The 17,458-nt window shown below is 38.0% G+C and overlaps 1 protein-coding gene across 1 annotated transcript in view; it reads right to left on the bottom strand.

The window, feature by feature from the left end:
• Positions 1 to 17,458, bottom strand: part of kif1b (kinesin family member 1B) — a 66,771-nt gene that overhangs the window by 19,593 nt on the left and 29,720 nt on the right. The window contains exons 9-21 of the mRNA XM_037684917.1: positions 16,708 to 16,773; positions 16,512 to 16,529; positions 16,102 to 16,177; positions 15,560 to 15,638; positions 15,328 to 15,470; positions 12,829 to 12,962; positions 9,935 to 10,014; positions 8,956 to 9,031; positions 7,795 to 7,874; positions 7,322 to 7,428; positions 7,064 to 7,147; positions 6,684 to 6,864; positions 6,496 to 6,568 (exon numbers count right to left, since the gene is read on the bottom strand). Coding sequence (XP_037540845.1) covers positions 6,496 to 6,568; positions 6,684 to 6,864; positions 7,064 to 7,147; positions 7,322 to 7,428; positions 7,795 to 7,874; positions 8,956 to 9,031; positions 9,935 to 10,014; positions 12,829 to 12,962; positions 15,328 to 15,470; positions 15,560 to 15,638; positions 16,102 to 16,177; positions 16,512 to 16,529; positions 16,708 to 16,773 — 1,197 coding nt within the window. The remainder of the gene's footprint in view (positions 1 to 6,495; positions 6,569 to 6,683; positions 6,865 to 7,063; positions 7,148 to 7,321; positions 7,429 to 7,794; positions 7,875 to 8,955; positions 9,032 to 9,934; positions 10,015 to 12,828; positions 12,963 to 15,327; positions 15,471 to 15,559; positions 15,639 to 16,101; positions 16,178 to 16,511; positions 16,530 to 16,707; positions 16,774 to 17,458) is intronic.

The raw sequence follows: 17,458 nt of genomic DNA, 5'->3' as shown, positions 1-17,458 counted from the left end.
ATATAGCTCAGTGGCTGGTGCAATGAAAGAACTGTGGCTGCAGTGGAAGAAAAAGGGTGCTGGTCGAAGCTGAGTCGACTGTAATCCAATGAGGGGTGCCATCAGCATCAGAGAAGGACGCACTGTGGTCCCGATGACCTCATGCTGTTTGTTCACAGTCTTCAGGGAAAACAATGCAGCCTTTTCATTTGTGGCTGACCTTCTCCCTGCGGCAGTCCTACCAACAACCCCAAGTCTCCTATTCTCTGGGAAAATGCTTCACATGTAAAACGGATATAACAATCATAATGAGCCTTATAATAGAACAAGTGATAAGTCATTTCACATATTAATGAATAGTATTTGAAAATATGTTTCCTGTTAATAAATAAAATGCTTGTAATTATGAGGTATGTGCTTATAAATGCAACTTTAAACCCTATTTCAGGATAGAAAACGTATGTGTAATGTGTTAACAGGTTGGACTAATAAAAATTAAAATCTAAGTTTTTGATAGAATTATCTTATCAGATAAATAATGTTATTAACTTAACTTTTTATGCATGTTTCTGTTCAGTGCCCTGAGATGACTTCTGTTGTGACTTGGTACTATATAAATAAACTGAATTGAATTGATTAAATTATAAATCCAATATTTTTAACTTTGGGGTTTACAACATCTCAAATCCTGATTCATGAGTATTTAATACATATCATCCAATTCTGTTCCTGTATAACAAATAAAACAGCACAAATTAAGTACAAAAAAACTGCACATGAAGCAGGTCATTTTATTTCAGTCATGTTTTTGAAAATAAACCTCCAGCAATCATTAGATGTTCTATATATTTTCTTTTGTCCTTTAAATGTGTAAAATATACTCTTTCAAACATGTTTGGACAAAATGCTTGATAAAGAAGCAGCACAACTTTGTACATACAAAATAAAAATCAAAATGAAACACATTGTTGGTTCAAAGAGCAGACAAACACTTGGACAATGATTTGAAACTTGACAGGTATATGGATTTGTCTAAAGAACACTTCACTGTGCAAGAGTTCATTGGATACTATATACTTTCCAGCTTACCTGGTTGCTAAAGCTACATCACGTTTGTTAAGGAGCGGTTATTAATGCTGAGGAAATGCAAGCTGTAACATGCAAAGATAGTCAAAGTGGCATAGTAAGGCAGCATATGGTCAAAACTCAAAGTATAAAAGTACATATTTTTACCACTCTATTAATATTTTGATATTTTTAAAAACGCCTCTCCCATGTGGCTGATTTGTTTGAAGGGCATCAAGTCAAAACAGTTCATGGGGTTTTTAAAGCTACAAATGCAGCAAGATAATTAAAGGTTGGCTGGATAGTCTGCTGCTGAACCCCAAATTTCTGCTAAAGCACAAAAATAAACAGAGTTGAGTTTATGAACAAAAACTCAAACATTTTTAAGTTGAATAAATGTACTGAGCTAATACAAGGCAGTTTTCAAAATTTCTTTTGATATTTCTCCTGAATAACAATTATGCAAAGTCTTTGTCTCACTTCCAACATGTTTTCAAGGCCTGACTTTGGAAACCATGACAACACTCAGTGGGAATCCATCAGACACACAATGAGCTCTGTGCTTATTCGATGAACCACAAAGCTGATTTTTTTTTAAAAACGGTATTAAATCTAAATCACTGGTCAGTATATTGTATTATTTTTGAATAAAATTTTTAAAAAAAACTAAACCAAGATGCTTCTGTGTCCTATTTTTTGTAGTGGTTCACAAAATCCCAAGTGAGAATTCAAAATATCTTAGTGAGAGGGCTTTAAAAACAAAGTACAGTTTAAAGCCCCCATTAATGTGCTCCCTGGCCAATTCATAACCTTACCCATGTCTCAAGGAAGTGCAAAATGCTGTAATGTATCTAGTGGCAGTTACAAATTTAAACTTAATTCATAAAAAGAAAGCAACAAAAAATATACAAATCAACCAATTACTTTCAACACTTCCAGTAAATAGTAGTAAATAATAAGTATGTTATTAAAAAAGAAGGAAATTTTGGTGTGATTTTTCCCCCCCCACACAAAAATTCAGCTGAAGCCCTGCTCACACAATGAATTAAAGACAATACTGAAAGTCATATTTTTAAAGTAGTTGCATGAAAAGACACTTTTAATACCTCTTTATTAACCACTATTTCAGTCTCAGTTGAAAAAATAAAAACAGTTAACAGCTGCTTCAAGTTACTTCCATTACAGGTTTTAAAATAACCTCTTTTGATTGCTAAATAAGGCCAATGATAATTTTTGAATGATATTTTATGAGGTACAACACAATATATTGTAACTAGCACTTGTTCTCTCCACCTAACAATCAGTTAAACAGTCAAATAAATATCAGCCGTTTTCTGTTCCATACTTGGGCAACAAGTAATATTGTAGTGGTTTGAAACATTCATCAGTAATCATCACTCAGTACTAAAATGGTAAAAAGTTAAACCTAAAACAAACTACGAACAGAATTTTGGCAAATCAAAGCATGATCCATGAATTGTCACACATGATGATAAACAAACAGGGGTGGCACTCCTATTGCAAAATTTTCCACCTTCCTCTCTTATGATCAGTTGGCTTTAAATCCTTGATGACTCTCCCAATGATGATCATGGTAAAACACACACAATGCAGAAAAAACTGATAAAAATGAGGAATTTTATGGTGATGATGTGAAAATGTATTCCCCCCCCCCCCCCCACCCCCAACAGTTCGTACGATTGAATCAACCAGTAACACACAGATGAAGTGCATAGCCACAGTCAGTTTTGCTGTTGTGATCTGTAATGTGTTTGTCAAGTCAAAGTGTGTGAAACTAGTTCTTCACTCCACAAATCAAACTGCTGTCTCTCTGCTGGCTTTTAGGTTAGGAGCGGACATTTGCCTACGCATTCGTGGAGGGGCTTGAAAGTTGACTGGAGGGTTAACATGATCAGTGTGATGGTACTGCTGGAAGCCGTTGAAGCCTCCTTCTGTGTACATCATGTTATTGTAGTGGCCTGGATGGTGTTGGTAGTGAGATGGTGGAAGAAGTGGCTGGTTCTGGTGGTGGCGGGGCTGGTAGAAGGCTTGTGAATGCCTCCTGTTGTTTTCAGACTGCTGAAGTAACTCAGTGGAACCAGAGGGCCGCTGACGGTGATTAAAAGAGTTGCTGCGGCCTCGCTCATGCAGCTGTTGGTGTTGATTGTTTCTATAATGATGTCTATGACCCTGGTTTATGCCTTGCCCCAAGTCTTTACTTCTACACTGAGCTGTTGTGCTTGGCAGAGGAGGAGTCATATGGATAACCGAAGCAGCTGTATTATCCTTTGATTGTACTACTTCTTCTGTCTGGCTTTCTCCTTCTTCCTCCTGAACAGCTTCTTTGGGCACCTTTAGCTCTACGACTTGCTGATCTGTAATTATGATATGAGTACCTGGACTCCATGAGTTGCGGTGCTTAGGGTTACTTTTGAAAGGAAAGCGCAGTTTGCGGTCTTCTGGGGGTATAAAGCGATGTGGTCCAGTATGCCGGCGGAGCTGCTTGGAAATCTCTTGTTGCTGAAGATTCTTGAGGCGTACCTGCTCTTGGCGCATCCAGCGCATGTGCCCTCGCTTTAAGGTGGAGTCGTCTCCTGTACTTTGGTCTGATTGTGAATCCACATCTTCTCTGTCAACCTTTTCAGGTACAGGAGGTTTTAGTTCCCGAGGGCTAGGAGTTCTGGTTATGCTAGGAGAATCCACGCTGGGAGGCTTTTCTTGGCCCTCTGAGGTAATGAGTGGGAGGACCTTTTCCATTTTTACCATCTTGTTCCTGAGCGCACGAATCTCCTCATCCTTCATGTTATTCTGTTTCTTTACCTCCTGCAGGATGTCTTCAAGTTTATCAATGTGTACTTTTAAATCATCCATAACTGCCCCTCCAGGTCGAGTCCCATTTGTGATAACATCCTCGATGCGCTCATCACCAACTCCAACGGTGTCCCACACATCCCGAGCCACTGCCCTCCATGAGTCCCGCTCATTGGGGTCTTTCTTGCCATAGCTCGCACAAAGCTCCTTCATCTTCACAATAGCCAGTGCCTCAATTTCCTGCCTTGTATGGCGGAAATCATTCAGTGCTACTTCGTAACAGATCTCTTTGACCGCCTGGATCTTCAGGTCAGAGATGGTCACCCACTTTGCGTCTTTGGTGATGCGGCGTCGCTGGGGTATCTGGTACATTTTAACTGGTTCTCTTCTTTTCCCACTGCTGGGTAAGCCACACTTTTTCACTATGGTCTGCAGCTTACTGGGAGGTAGTTTTTCCCTCAGAGAAGTAATCAGTCTCCAGCTCTCCTCACAAGACCTCTTATCAGAGTCATCCCCACTATCAGAGTCTCCATCCTTGAGAAAACAACAAAGGACACAAACCAAATGGTTCCCCAAAAAATGAGAATTACAATGGGAAATCAGGGCGATAATGGTTTAAACAAAAAGAAAATCAATAAAAAGTATGAATATGCAACATGGGAACTTAAACTACGAACAAAGTAGAAGTTAAATCAGGACAGTATAATCTTTTAAAGAATTTTATTATTTTTGGATTCCTGATTTGTCCACCCCCACCACAAATAAGATGACTGACAACGTATTTTGCATACATCAGTACCGTAAGAAGTATGGCACCATGCATTATTTAATGGAATACAACTAAGATGAGAACAGAAAAACAAAATCAAATGAACAACAAACTGTGGCTTCATTGACTTTCTTTTCAGGTTTAATTTCATATTTTTTAGTAAAGTGGTCTTAAATATATTAATTTATGTTCATTAAAACATTAACATTATTTTTATTTTATTTTATTATTTTTACATTAACATTTTTGGGATGTTAATTTTTAGACAATTTAGTTCCCAATGTTGCATATTGATATTAAAAGTAAAAGAAAAGCATGTCTATCATGATTAGAAAGAAATCAATAGAGGATAGTTGCTGATTGGCGCACTTCTGTAATGTTTTGTAATATTCCCTCTTCTTAACTGAAAGTTTTGTGATTAGAAAGCTGGATCCCAAACATGCTACAGTGGCATGCATGTAGATGGACTTTGGAGCTTTTTTCCTTTTAGTCCAGCAGTGGCTTTAGTATTAGCAGCGAGTTAAAAGGCAATATTCTTGCAGGTGATCAGAAAGCCAGTAGAGAAGACAAACAGAAGTGGGGTTAAGAGTTAATTCACTACAAAAAGAAGTTGTTAGTTGAAAAAAAAAAAAATGCAGTTTCTCATTTTTGTAGACAACGGACATTACAGATCACAACCAGTTGGTACAGATGTTCAGCTCTTGCGTATGAGAAGTCGTTGTGGCCAAAATTGGTCACGTTATGTTTGTGGGAGTGTGAAACTTAAGCATGTAGTTCTGCATGTAAAACCACCAGAAAATAGAAGGTCTTTGTATCATTGATTCAATTGTGAACAGTGATAACTTTGTTATTTGTGTAAGCACACTGAAGGTGCGGTTGCACAACAAAGGAGAGGTAGCAGAAGTCAATGAGAAACCACATTGTCACTACCTGTCAAAATCTACAGCAGAAAATTTAGTCATCACAATGCATTGGACATGTCAGCAACTGCATTGAAGAGATGAAACTCAGGGACAAAAATCAAAGCAAGAAAACTAGAGTAGAAGTCTAACCAAAAGAAAAACAACAGCCACTTCAGGGTTGAACAACTCAACAACAAAGACTGCAACTTAGTTCAGAACCAGTATTGAATAAGTTAAGAAAACATGCTATTAACATGAATCATGCAAAAGCAGCTCCTTTATATAAGAGCAGTACGCTGTAGTTGATTACTGACCAAGTCTGAATCAGTTTGAAATATTTTAAATCTTAATGTCAAATTTAGGTTTAAGCTGCTGTTTTGCAAGATTCAGATCCACTATAGGAAATGCAAGAAAGGAGAAAACAAGAATTTGGAAAGGGGAAAGCTTAACAATTTAAGTTTCAAACTGCTACAGAAAATCAGGTAAACTCAAGAGAAGGTCAAGTAAAAGCTCATCTGTCTTGAACCAGAAAACTTCCATGCAAGAAGAACAGACATGCACTTAAAGCAAAACTACATTTAACAAACAAATCTCAAGCTTAGGAGCTCAATGTGAGAATTAGTACTATTTAGATTTAAAATGTAACAATTTAAATTATCAATCTAGAAACTCACAAAAGCTTTCCAATTACCAATATAACAGACCATGAAAAACGATGGTTTGACTGAAATCTACAAATACTTTTAAAAAGTACATTTAAATTAAAATCACACACAAATAGTGAACTAGCTGGATCACTCAAGAGGCTGCTTTAATTAGGATACACTAAACTTGAAATAATGACACTATATTATAACAAACCTATTCTGTACAAAGTTGCCTCAAACATTAACATTACAACTCAAACTGGCTGACATTATTTAAAGCCACAAAGTGGGTGCCATTGTTATCTAGCTTAACCAAACTCACCAGTCGTTGTTGTTCCAGAAGCTGATCTGCTTCTTCCTTCTCCTTTTTGTACAATATTTCCATCTCAGTGAGCCTATACAAGTGTGCAAAATACATTGTGACAAACATTAAACATTTGTCTGGCACCTTTCAGATATGAAACAACATAATTATAGAGAAAAATTATAAAACAAGGACAGCTTGAATACCTTTTCTCCATCTCCTGTTTCATGTCAATTCCCTGTTTCTCCAGCAGCTCCCTCTGAGCAAACGTCCAATCCACAGGCTCCACAGGAGTTTCAGCAGTTGGAGTTTTCTCTCTTTCGGCTCTGGCCTGCTCTGGGTGGTTGAACCTGAATACATGGTTCTTTCCCATAATGATGCGATTGCCTGTACAAAAGCAGGGAATTAGTAAAAGCATCTCTACTTCAGGACTAAAATAACAAAGTGTTCCACTTTGCAAAACATGTCCAATCATAAACTACAAAGTCCAAGGAAAAGCCCACCCCAATAAATGTATATAAATATTGTCAAATATATATGTATATATAGTTTATGCATTTATATTTTAATAAACTTTAATTTGTACCTGAACGAAGCTGGATTGCATCCTCAACACGTTTGCCGTTGACGTAGGTTTCTGATCCCTCGCAGGGCACCAGCAGCACAATAACTTTAGAAAAACAAACACAGCAACCATTAGAGAATCTTGAAAAGCTCATCATCATACAAAGTTAAATAAAATAGAACTATTTCTAGAATGAAGGCTGGGATTATTGTCATGTGTGGTGTTATTTTCCACCAAGATAAAAATGTATACAAATAAGTTCATAAAAATAGATCTCACCATCTCCGTTGGCGTTCTTCTCGCTGCGGAAGATGCAGTGCTCTTCCTTGATGTGAGCTCCACTTAAAACAATGTCCTGCCTTCTCTCAGCATCAGCCTGACCAACCCTGAAACAATCAAAGGCCATTTTACAGAGTTAATACTGCTCTTTTAATGCAATGGCAACAATTTCTGGGGGGAAAAAAGTCAAGTGGTAGAAATAAAATGGGACCTTTAAACCATTACTTATGAAAGGTCTACAAAAAAGTTTAACTCTTTTATAAATTACCATCCCCTTGGGATGCAAATGTAATATAATACTTTAGTCTTTAGAAAAAAATGAAGGAGTGAAAGAAAGTAATCTTAGACTTAAAAATACAATCAAATGCAAATTTTACAATTATTCTCTTCTCCTTCTTGACATAAAGTAAATGAAACCCACACCCTTCCATATCTTTTGCAGCATGTATATTTTCTCATTCAGATTTGTTTACCTTGTAATCCCATCTTTTATGTAGTAGAGCAGACACTCCGACATGAGTGGATCCTCATTCAGGTTGACCAAGTGTGGAGTCTGCAGAAGAACAGAAAGTGTCTACAGTTCACCCCCAAAACACTCCAACATCAGTATTTAACTGTGTGGAAACAACATCCAACACTAAAAATCATAAATATCAAACACAGCTGCTCCTTCTAGTGACACAATGTAATACATGAACAAAAATGGTACAGTGAACAGTCTCGTCAACTCTAAGTTATGAGCGACTACCATTAGCACTATATGCTATGACTCCAACCAACCTTTTTAGGGGAAAACACCCCATTAAAGTCTGTATAGAGATCACAAGGCTTCTCTCTGAAATGCTAACCCATGGAGTGGAAGGAAAGAAAGGAAAAATGGGATATGTAGAGACTTTAAAATTCAGAACAAAACAATTAGCAGAAGATGAAAATCCTAAGGTTTTAAAGCAACCAGAAAAAATGAATTATTCAGAATGAGTTTCCCTAAAGTCAAGCTCTTAGGGTTTTAAAGTTATTACGGTAAACCTTTTTCTGTTTTTAACTTCTATGCTGTCGTCGCACAATGCTGCTGCTACTTGCAAGGGTGATATGGAGTGAAGAGAAAGAATCACTTCCTGTAATCTAATCAGTCTAATGCAGCAGAGATCCTGGCAGCTATGGGGAAGGTTTGAATCATCTAATTAGGACAAAGAATCACATTCCCAAGCTTAGTTTAAATGTCTTGACTATGATTACAAAAGTAGTCAAAAAGCATATAAATTAAAGAAAAAAAAAAGTTTAATGCTACACTACATCTAAAGACTTAACTGTCAGCTATGGGGCTAATTCTAGGGCAGGAAAGTTGCTTTCTCTAGCCATTCAGTAAGACAAACCTTCTTGGCAGAAAAACAATCAAACTGTTCATCAAACGGCCCTTCGTGGCTAAGCTGAGTAGGTGAAATTTAAAACAGAATGGAAAGAACATAAAATGATAAAGTGAGAACAAAAGCCTGACAGTACAGTGAGGATTATCCTTGGGAAAAAGATGAGATGGAAAACTGAAGTACTGGAAGATGGGTAAGTATCCCCGCCCACAGGAAATTCAACAATGATTTCTCCTTTGGTGTACTTTAAACTTTTCTATTCCGTCCTACCTTTTTAGGAGAAAACACACCCAGAGTGCCTCCATCTTCACGAATTGCCACACCCATTTCTGCCAGCAAAGCCTCTCTGTAATAAGCAATACACATAGTATACACTCATTACATTATCATTGCACAGCATGTCATGTTTTCTCTTGCCCAGATTTATTTTTACATTTGTATTACAAAGGGCAGCTTTGTGAAAAACAGACGAGCATGAGAGTGAATGGTTGCAACATTAAAGTGGTCTGTGGTATGACTCAGAAAATAGGCAGGCTGATGTCCGTGGCAACAAATGAGTGAACCAAAAAAGAGAAAAGGTGGGAGAGGAGGGTGTTTGTGCAGCAGTGGGTGATGATGAAAACTGGAAATGGACAGATTTGGTGCAGCTTTAAAAAAAAGAAGCAGACAAAACAAATAACACTAAAAACAAATCACTGCAGGGTTGTTAAATTAACATTATAGTCTCCAGGAACCTGCTGTCGGAAATGTTGACAATCAAACATCAATTGCAGTTTTTGAACAACATGTTTAAACCAAGAGAAAAGTCAACAGAGAAGAGTGACATCAGTTACAAACAGGGTTTTCAGAGCATATTTTCTAGTAGCCTCTCCAGGGAAACATGGAGCAAAGCATCCACTATACACATGTCCTTCAAATAGCTGGGTAACAATGACAGCATAAGAGAGCTAAAGACAAAATGACAATGCCAGTCACAGTCACACAGCTGGCCAATCACAGCATGAGGTGGGTGTGAACCGTGGGTCTTCTGTTTTGGCAAGTTAAAAACAATGGATGACACGTTCACCCATTTTTTGATGTCACAATGGTGTGGGGGAGATTTTCCAAAGCCAAGAGACCATTTCACATGCAATTCAGACAGACCATAAATCCTAATTAAGACTGATGAGGTGGACGTACATGTAGGACACACATTTCTACACTTGAGATATACAGAGGGAAATGAACAGAATCAGTCTGATTATATTACCTCTCCATTCGGATCGCCTCAGTCTTCCGTAGTTTTTCCTCCCAGGTTTCATTGAGCTCGGCGATGATCTTTTCTGACTCCTGAAAACAAGAGGTAAACAGAAAGAAGTTAGCAGTGGAAGCTACATGTTTACTTTATAAAAAACTGCTTTCGCCTGGATTTTTTTCTATAAAAAATGACCAACATGATCATTTTATTCCAATAGAGATGATTTTTATTCTTTATAAAATAAAAGAGGGTCCTGCACTAATAAAACAGAAAAGCAGTAATAGAAAATTATATGCAGTAAACATAAAACAAATTTAATACCATTTCTTAAAGCTCCAGTTTGCAAACAAGAAAGGTGTGCCTTTGAAAACGATTTTTAAAGCTGGAAAAGTTAAAGGATTTTTTTTTGCTCTCAATATTAAGCTTCTAAAGATTTTCTCTGTACTTTTATTTTCTCAATATTTAATAAAATCTAGGCACTGGGGTCAAGCAAGTCCATGGGGTGTCATGTTTTTGTCTTAAAATAAAGGTTAACCTTCAGTATAGTTGCTTCTGGGTCCCTAGAACTGTTTCAGCACCTTTAGAATGAGAACATGAAGTGCCTCAGTATCAAAACTGAAAGCCAACAAGACTTGAATCTATTTTCATCCAATTTTTTCTGTATTGCGTTGGTGTTTGACGTCATTAGGATGACAGACAGACTCAGAACCACGGTTGCCATGGAAACTGCAGCTCCTCCTGGCTGGCTCTTGGCAGTCCTATGTGTTATTTTATCTACAGAGCGTGCGTGTGCACCGAGAGCAGATGAGATATGAAGCTCTGAGGCCATGTGCGGACTGAGACATGGAGGTTTAATAAAGGCTCTATGGTGGGCTAAAATTAAACAGAATATTATTAAACAAACAGACTGTGGTTAAGATTTTTACTCTGAGTTGGTGTGCATGTATTCACTTTAACAAGTTTATAAAACAATCTGAACAAACTTAAACTGTAAGAATACACCTTTGTTCACATAATCGTAAATAAATTACAATAGGCCTTATATTTTATGTGAATGTGACTTAGATTTATCTTGATTAAACTAATGATTTCTTTTTTGTACAGGTCCTTCTAAGAAAATTTGCATATTGTGATAAAGGTAATTATTTTCCATAATGTAATGATAAAAATGAAACTTTCATATATTTCAGATTCATTGCACACCAACTGAAATATTTCAGGTCTTTAATTGTTTTAATACTGATGATTATGGCATACAGCTTATGAAAACCCAAAATGCCTGTCCCAAAAAATTAGCATATTTCATCCCACCAATGAAAGACAAGTGTTTTTAATACAACAAACGCCAACCTTCAAATAATCATGTTCAGTTATTCACTCAATACTTGGTCGGGAATCCTTTTGCATGAATGACTGCTTCAATGTGGCGTGGCATGGAGGCAATCAGCTTGTGGCACTGCTGAGGTGTTATGGAGGCCCAGGATGCTTCGATAGCGGCCTTAAGCTCATCCAGAGTGTTGGGTCTTGCGTCTCTCAACTTTCTCTTCACAATATCCCACAGGTTCTCTATGGGGTTCAGGTCAGGAGAGTTGGCAGGCCAATTGAGCACAGTAATACCATGGTCAGTAAACCATTTACCAGTGGTTTTGGCACTGTGAGCAGGTGCCAGGTCGTGCTGAAAAATGAAATCTTCATCTCCATAAAGCTTTTCAGCAGATGGAAGCATGAAGTGCTCCAAAATCTCCTGATAGCTAGCTGCATTGACCCTGCGCTTGATAAAACACAGTGGACCAACACCAGCAGAGGACATGACACCCCAGACCATCACTGACTGTGGGTGCTTCACACTGGACTTCTGGCATTTTGGCATTTCCTTCTCCCCAGTCTTCCTCCAGACTCTGGCACCTTGATTTCCGAATGACATGCAAAATTTGCTTTCATCTGAAAAAAGTCCTTTGGACCACTGAGCAACAGTCCAGTGCTGCTTCTCTGTAGCCCAGGTCAGGCACTTCTGCCACTGTTTCTGGTTCAAAAGTGGCTTGACCTGGGGAATGCGGCACCTGTAGCCCATTTCCTGCACACGCCTGTGCACGGTGGCTCTGGATGTTTCTACTCCAGACTCAGTCCACTGCTTCCGCAGGTCCCCCAAGGTCTGGAATCGGCCCTTCTCCACAATCCTCCTCAGGGTCCGGTCACCTCTTCTCATTGTGCAGCGTTTTCTGCCACACTTTTCCCTTCCCACAGACTTCCCACCGAGGTGCCTTGATACAGCACTCTGGGAACAGCCTATTCGTTCAGCAATTTCTTTCTGTGTCTTACCCTCTTGCTTGAGGGTGTCAATGATGGCCTTCTGGACAGCAGTCAGGTCGGCAGTCTTACCCATGATTGCGGTTTTGAGTAATGAACAAGGCTGGGAGTTTTTAAAAGCCTCAGGAATCTTTTGCAGGTGTTTAGAGTTACGTTGTTGATTCAGATGGTTAGGTTAATAGCTTGTTTAGAGAACCTTTTCATGATATGCTAATTTTTTGGGACAGGCATTTTGGGTTTTCATGAGCTGTATGCCATAATCATCAGTATTAAAACAATTAAAGACCTGAAATATTTCAGTTTGTGTATTTATGGAAAATAATGACCTTTATCACAATATGCTAATTTTTTGAGAAGGACCTGTATAGTGAAAGTATAAAACAAGCAAAAAATAATTAATTTTAGTAAAATATTTAGAAAACTTTCCATTCATCAATTTTTTTATTTTATTTTATTAAGATTTAAAATGCATGATTCCACCAGTCAGAATTTATCTCTACAGGGTTGAAACAAACAAACAAAACAAAAAACTGGGCAGTGACATAACTGATGAAAAACATGTGTAATTTTCATAATGCAGCCATCTATCTGTACTTTACCTTGAGTCTTTCAATGGCCTCCTCCCCTCCAGGTGTGGACATGATGCGCTCCTGGATGCTGGTGACAGACTGTAGACCTCCCTGGCTGCAGAGAGCGCCAGAGGATGGAGAAGCTGTCAGGGAACCAATAGGGGCTGTGGAGAAATGGCCAGGGCGTTGGTTCTCTGAGGCTATCAAGTATCTATGCTTATTGTTCTCAATGTCTTTGAGGTCTGAGCCGACAGCAAAAGAGAAAAAGAGAACAGCAAAGAAAAAGGTGGGAAAGATTCAGGAAAGAGGGTATAGGAAGAAAAAAACACATAAAGGAAACAAATAACACAAATAAAGAAAGAGGGAAGAAGAAAAATATGGGAAAAAGAGAAAGGACACAGGAGGGGAAAGACCAATATAAGACACACTTGTACATTGAAGAGTAAAGACAAACACCCAGCATGATTGTTCAGCTACAGAAAGCAGCAGATTTCACTCCAAGAAATTAACCTACCCAATTGTTTTATTAGAAAAAAAATAATAAATTAAAACATAATGTCTTTAAAAATGTTAAAAGAACTGCATTTTATGGAAGTCATAATAATACTGCAGAGCAATTAACTAAGGTCTTAAAACTACAAGTAAAACTTTTTCCTCAACTTTAATTTTCTTCACTTTTAATGGGACGACAGAGTGAAAACTGCTATCAGTTTGTCAACTACAGGATGCGAGTGCGATGGAGACTGCAGGAGGGTCCGGTGACAGGACAGGGGAGAGAAACGAACACATGCTGCCGAAGTCCAGCCTGCAGTTCAGTAGATTATTTCACTCCACACATGCACTCGCAGGTATAGAAACACAAGCTACAGCAGCCTCAGTCACATGTTAATATATCGGTAATAGCCTTGAAAATGTGCAAGAAAAAAATGCATTGTGTTCTACAACAGCTGAAATATTCATAACAGCAAAGTTAAATGAATTGGAAGTGAAACTTGAAGAGAATAGCTTTTGTATTCTCATAAAACCAAATAAGTACTAACTATTCAACTCAAAGGAGAAATGAAAAGTGTATCATTTAACCTATTCATTACAAAGAAAAGACGTGAGTAAATTTCTGCTCATAAAAATGACAAAACTTAGAATGTTTTAGCACAGAATATTAGCACAAGAGGACAATTTGGCAGATGTGTTAAAGAAGTTCAAGAACACAGCAGGGAGAGCACTACCAAATTATTCAAAACAAACTATTAAAGCACGCTAAGTTAGTCAACTGCATGTACACTTCTGGTGCAGCTACATAGAAAAATGAAAAAAAAAAATGCACCTTTCTGTCTGTAGCTCTGAGCCTCACTTTGAGAACTCAGAAGTGTCATTCTAAAGCTTTGAGCACCGTCACCTGCGGTGGATGATTAGTGAAAGAAAACACAATAAAAAGCAGCAGGAGCCACTGGCAACAAAAGAAGCTTCAGACAATGAGTGACAGAAAGTGAAATATGATTAAAAAAGATTCATAAGCTTTGTGGGGTGAAGACACCACTTAAATTATGCTCCTGAAAGGAAGTCCCAAAGTAGACTGTGATAAGTTAGATATAAGCCTGCAAAAGCTGCCTTACTCCCAGCTTTCTGTAAACTAAGGAGCAAATGCAAAGCGTTCTAACTTAGTGGCATGCTAACCCGTGCCAGATCAACACACTGACAAAAGCCTTGCATATCCGAGTCCTAATATTTCTGGGGGGGGGGGGGGTTAAGCAATTGCATGCAAAGCTAGCAGCAGATTTCATGTATACACATGATGGGGAGGGCTTGTCAAAAGCAATGTTAGCCATTATAATTTGGTAAAGTGATATATATACAGTGCATGATTGGCACACATATACACACATTTGATTCCACTTCCTGGGTAATCATCCCCCATAGGATCAACTGAGGGGAGGCAGGAAAAGATGACAAGGATCAGAAGTCAGCACCAGCAGAATGGGAGGAAAATGTTACTGATTTTTTTAGAGAGCTGAATTGCCAACAGGGAAGAGAAACATTATGTACTGACTTGTTTAGTGCCATGTCATCACGCATCATTTAGGCAGGCATTCGCAAGAAGGCAGGTTATTAATTCCTTCTGCTATTGAAACTTATTAATCGTGACATTGCTGTATTTCTTAAATTGGCAGAACTATGAGTCATTACTCTTGTATTCAGCCAGTGGAGTGTGATATTTAACCAGCTGTGTAATTAGACACAATTGCCACGTGACTACATTTAATACAGGAATTTCTAAACATGTATATACAACTACATATTTATAAATGGTGTGTCCTTTAGGAATAAGAACAAAGATACACATTAAACTTTACAGTGACTAAGGGATCTTAAACGAGTAAAACAGTTTGAATTTTTTTTCTTTTGTATCAGGTACAAATCCAATTACTGTGATGGAAACACACTCAGCTGGCAGAAAGCCATGGGACAGAAATGAGTACTGAAGATGTTGCCAGCTTCCCTGACAGAAAGGCTGTGTGGCTGCAGACTTACTGTCCAGGATGTCTCCCAGTCCCTGAGCACGAAGCAACTCCTTCAGTCGAGCCACTTCGTCCTTCAGATCACGCACCAACTTATTATTGGGATCTTCATTGATGACAGCATTGCATTTGATGTTCTTTGCTCGGTCAGCATAACTAAACATGACAATGAGCTTTGATTTTTAATGACTGGAAAATTGACACATATTTTACACATGTAATTATTTTGTGCATGGAAATCTTACCGCAGAGTACTGAGAGTTTCATCATAGTTGATATCTGCAGGACTGAGAGCAGCTACCATAGCTGTTCTGGAGTTTCCACCTGATGAGCAAAGAACAGTAAATATGTCTGTTACACGACAAGTCAAAGTTGTTGTGTTTTGTTTTTTAGAAAAAGTAGAACAAAAAGGTAAAGGCTATTTTAAAATACAATATTTCCACAGTCCTCAAATAACTAAAATATTGTTTACTGCAAACAGTATGTGAGTCAGGAAGAGAAAATGAATGACGATACACCCAGCATCTCTTCTTTACATGCCTGAACCAAAGGGAGGAGTGCCCTTGTCTAGTTAGAGTGAAATACAGACTGCTGACACGAGTTCTTCTTAAATTCACAGAGCGTAACAGACACTTGCTCAAGCCATTTTTTATACCATCACTTTACTTTCCATTATACAAATTACTCAATATCGCTTACTATGCAGACACAAGGATTTCACTAAACAGCTGAGTGATATAAATCCTGCCAAGAGTGTTTATATATCAGGTGACACTAAAGTTCATACCGAGATTCTCCCTCAGCAGCCAGGTCAGAACAGAGTCTCTGTATGGGATGAAGTCGGTCTTTTTCTTCTTTTTGCTCTGCAACAAGAAAATAAATTATATCAATCATGGAAACAACTAATGAAGGGTTTTGCACTTTAACATTTAAATATGGAAAGATGTGCAATATTATGACGTGTCAAAAACATCCCGAGTTACAGAAATATAAGCAGAAGTTTGATTTGATGTGCTTTGTGCAATAATTGCGGCTGTTACTGCTAAGGACAGTTACACCCACAAAGAGCAGCACTTAAAGTGATAGAATGACAGCAGCTGAATTTCTACACTTTTAGCGCTGCACATAGCAAATGTTTGTCAAAGGTGTCTCATGAGATGAATTGGAGGTTAGAGCATGAGCTGTCAAATAGTTTACCTTGCTGGTACAGTTATCCTGTGTAAGAAGGCATTACAAGGAAGAGAAAATAGAAGGGCAGACATTACAGCATGCCAGACTACAAACAGCAAATCCTTGACAAGGCAGGGTCGAGTTAAAAAAGGTAAAAGAGACTGTGACAAAGAACAAAGAGGACAAAAAAAAAAAAAAAAAGAATCAAACACAAAACACTTACCACTTCAGCCAAGGCAGAAATAACTTTTCCTAACGTAGTAAGAGATTTGTTGATATTTGCTCCTTCCTGAAACCACAATAAAAACATTTAATTTAATAAATGTCAGTAGCAGTGGTGGGCACAGCTAACAAAAATGTTAGCTTCGCTAACCGCTAATCCAATAACTAAAAAAATGTTTAGCTTTGCTAACGCTAAATAGATCTAAAAGATTTTGTGGAAGCTAACGCGCTAACATTTATCGTACAATGTTGTTGCAGAGACTGTAAAACTGTCATGTGACAGTGACAACGTAAGTGAACCCAACTCAAAATGGTTCATAAACCACAACTTGTGATTCATGAACCGCTTTACTTGTGATTCACAAGTAAAGTGTCTATGTCCCCTTCAGAGATTAGCTTTCGGAAATTAATCCAATTCATCTGAACCAAAAAGGCGGAGCAGAACTCTGCTGTGCTGAAACTGAGTGATGCATTTAATGTGTGTCAGACATCTTCCTCATCTCATTTACTATAATGAATTAGCTCACTTTGATGATCCTCTTTGTGGTTAACTACTTTTATAAACTACTGTAACTACAAAACTTGCTGTAAGTCATCATAAATATTATCTCTTTAATAAATCTGTTTGCATTAATGTAAATGTGAAATCATGTGTGAGAGTCATGTCCCAGAGACTGAGTGTTGCAAAACATGCTGGGTAGGTATTTTGTGTGCTATGTTCCTGACCGTTTACAGAGTTTCTGAGTGTGAAA

The sequence above is a fragment of the Nematolebias whitei genome, chromosome 11 (assembly GCF_014905685.2).
Source record: "Nematolebias whitei isolate Nwh7 chromosome 11, NemWhi1, whole genome shotgun sequence".
Lineage (NCBI taxonomy): Eukaryota > Metazoa > Chordata > Actinopteri > Cyprinodontiformes > Rivulidae > Nematolebias > Nematolebias whitei.
This window is presented reverse-complemented; position numbering and strand designations above follow the sequence as displayed.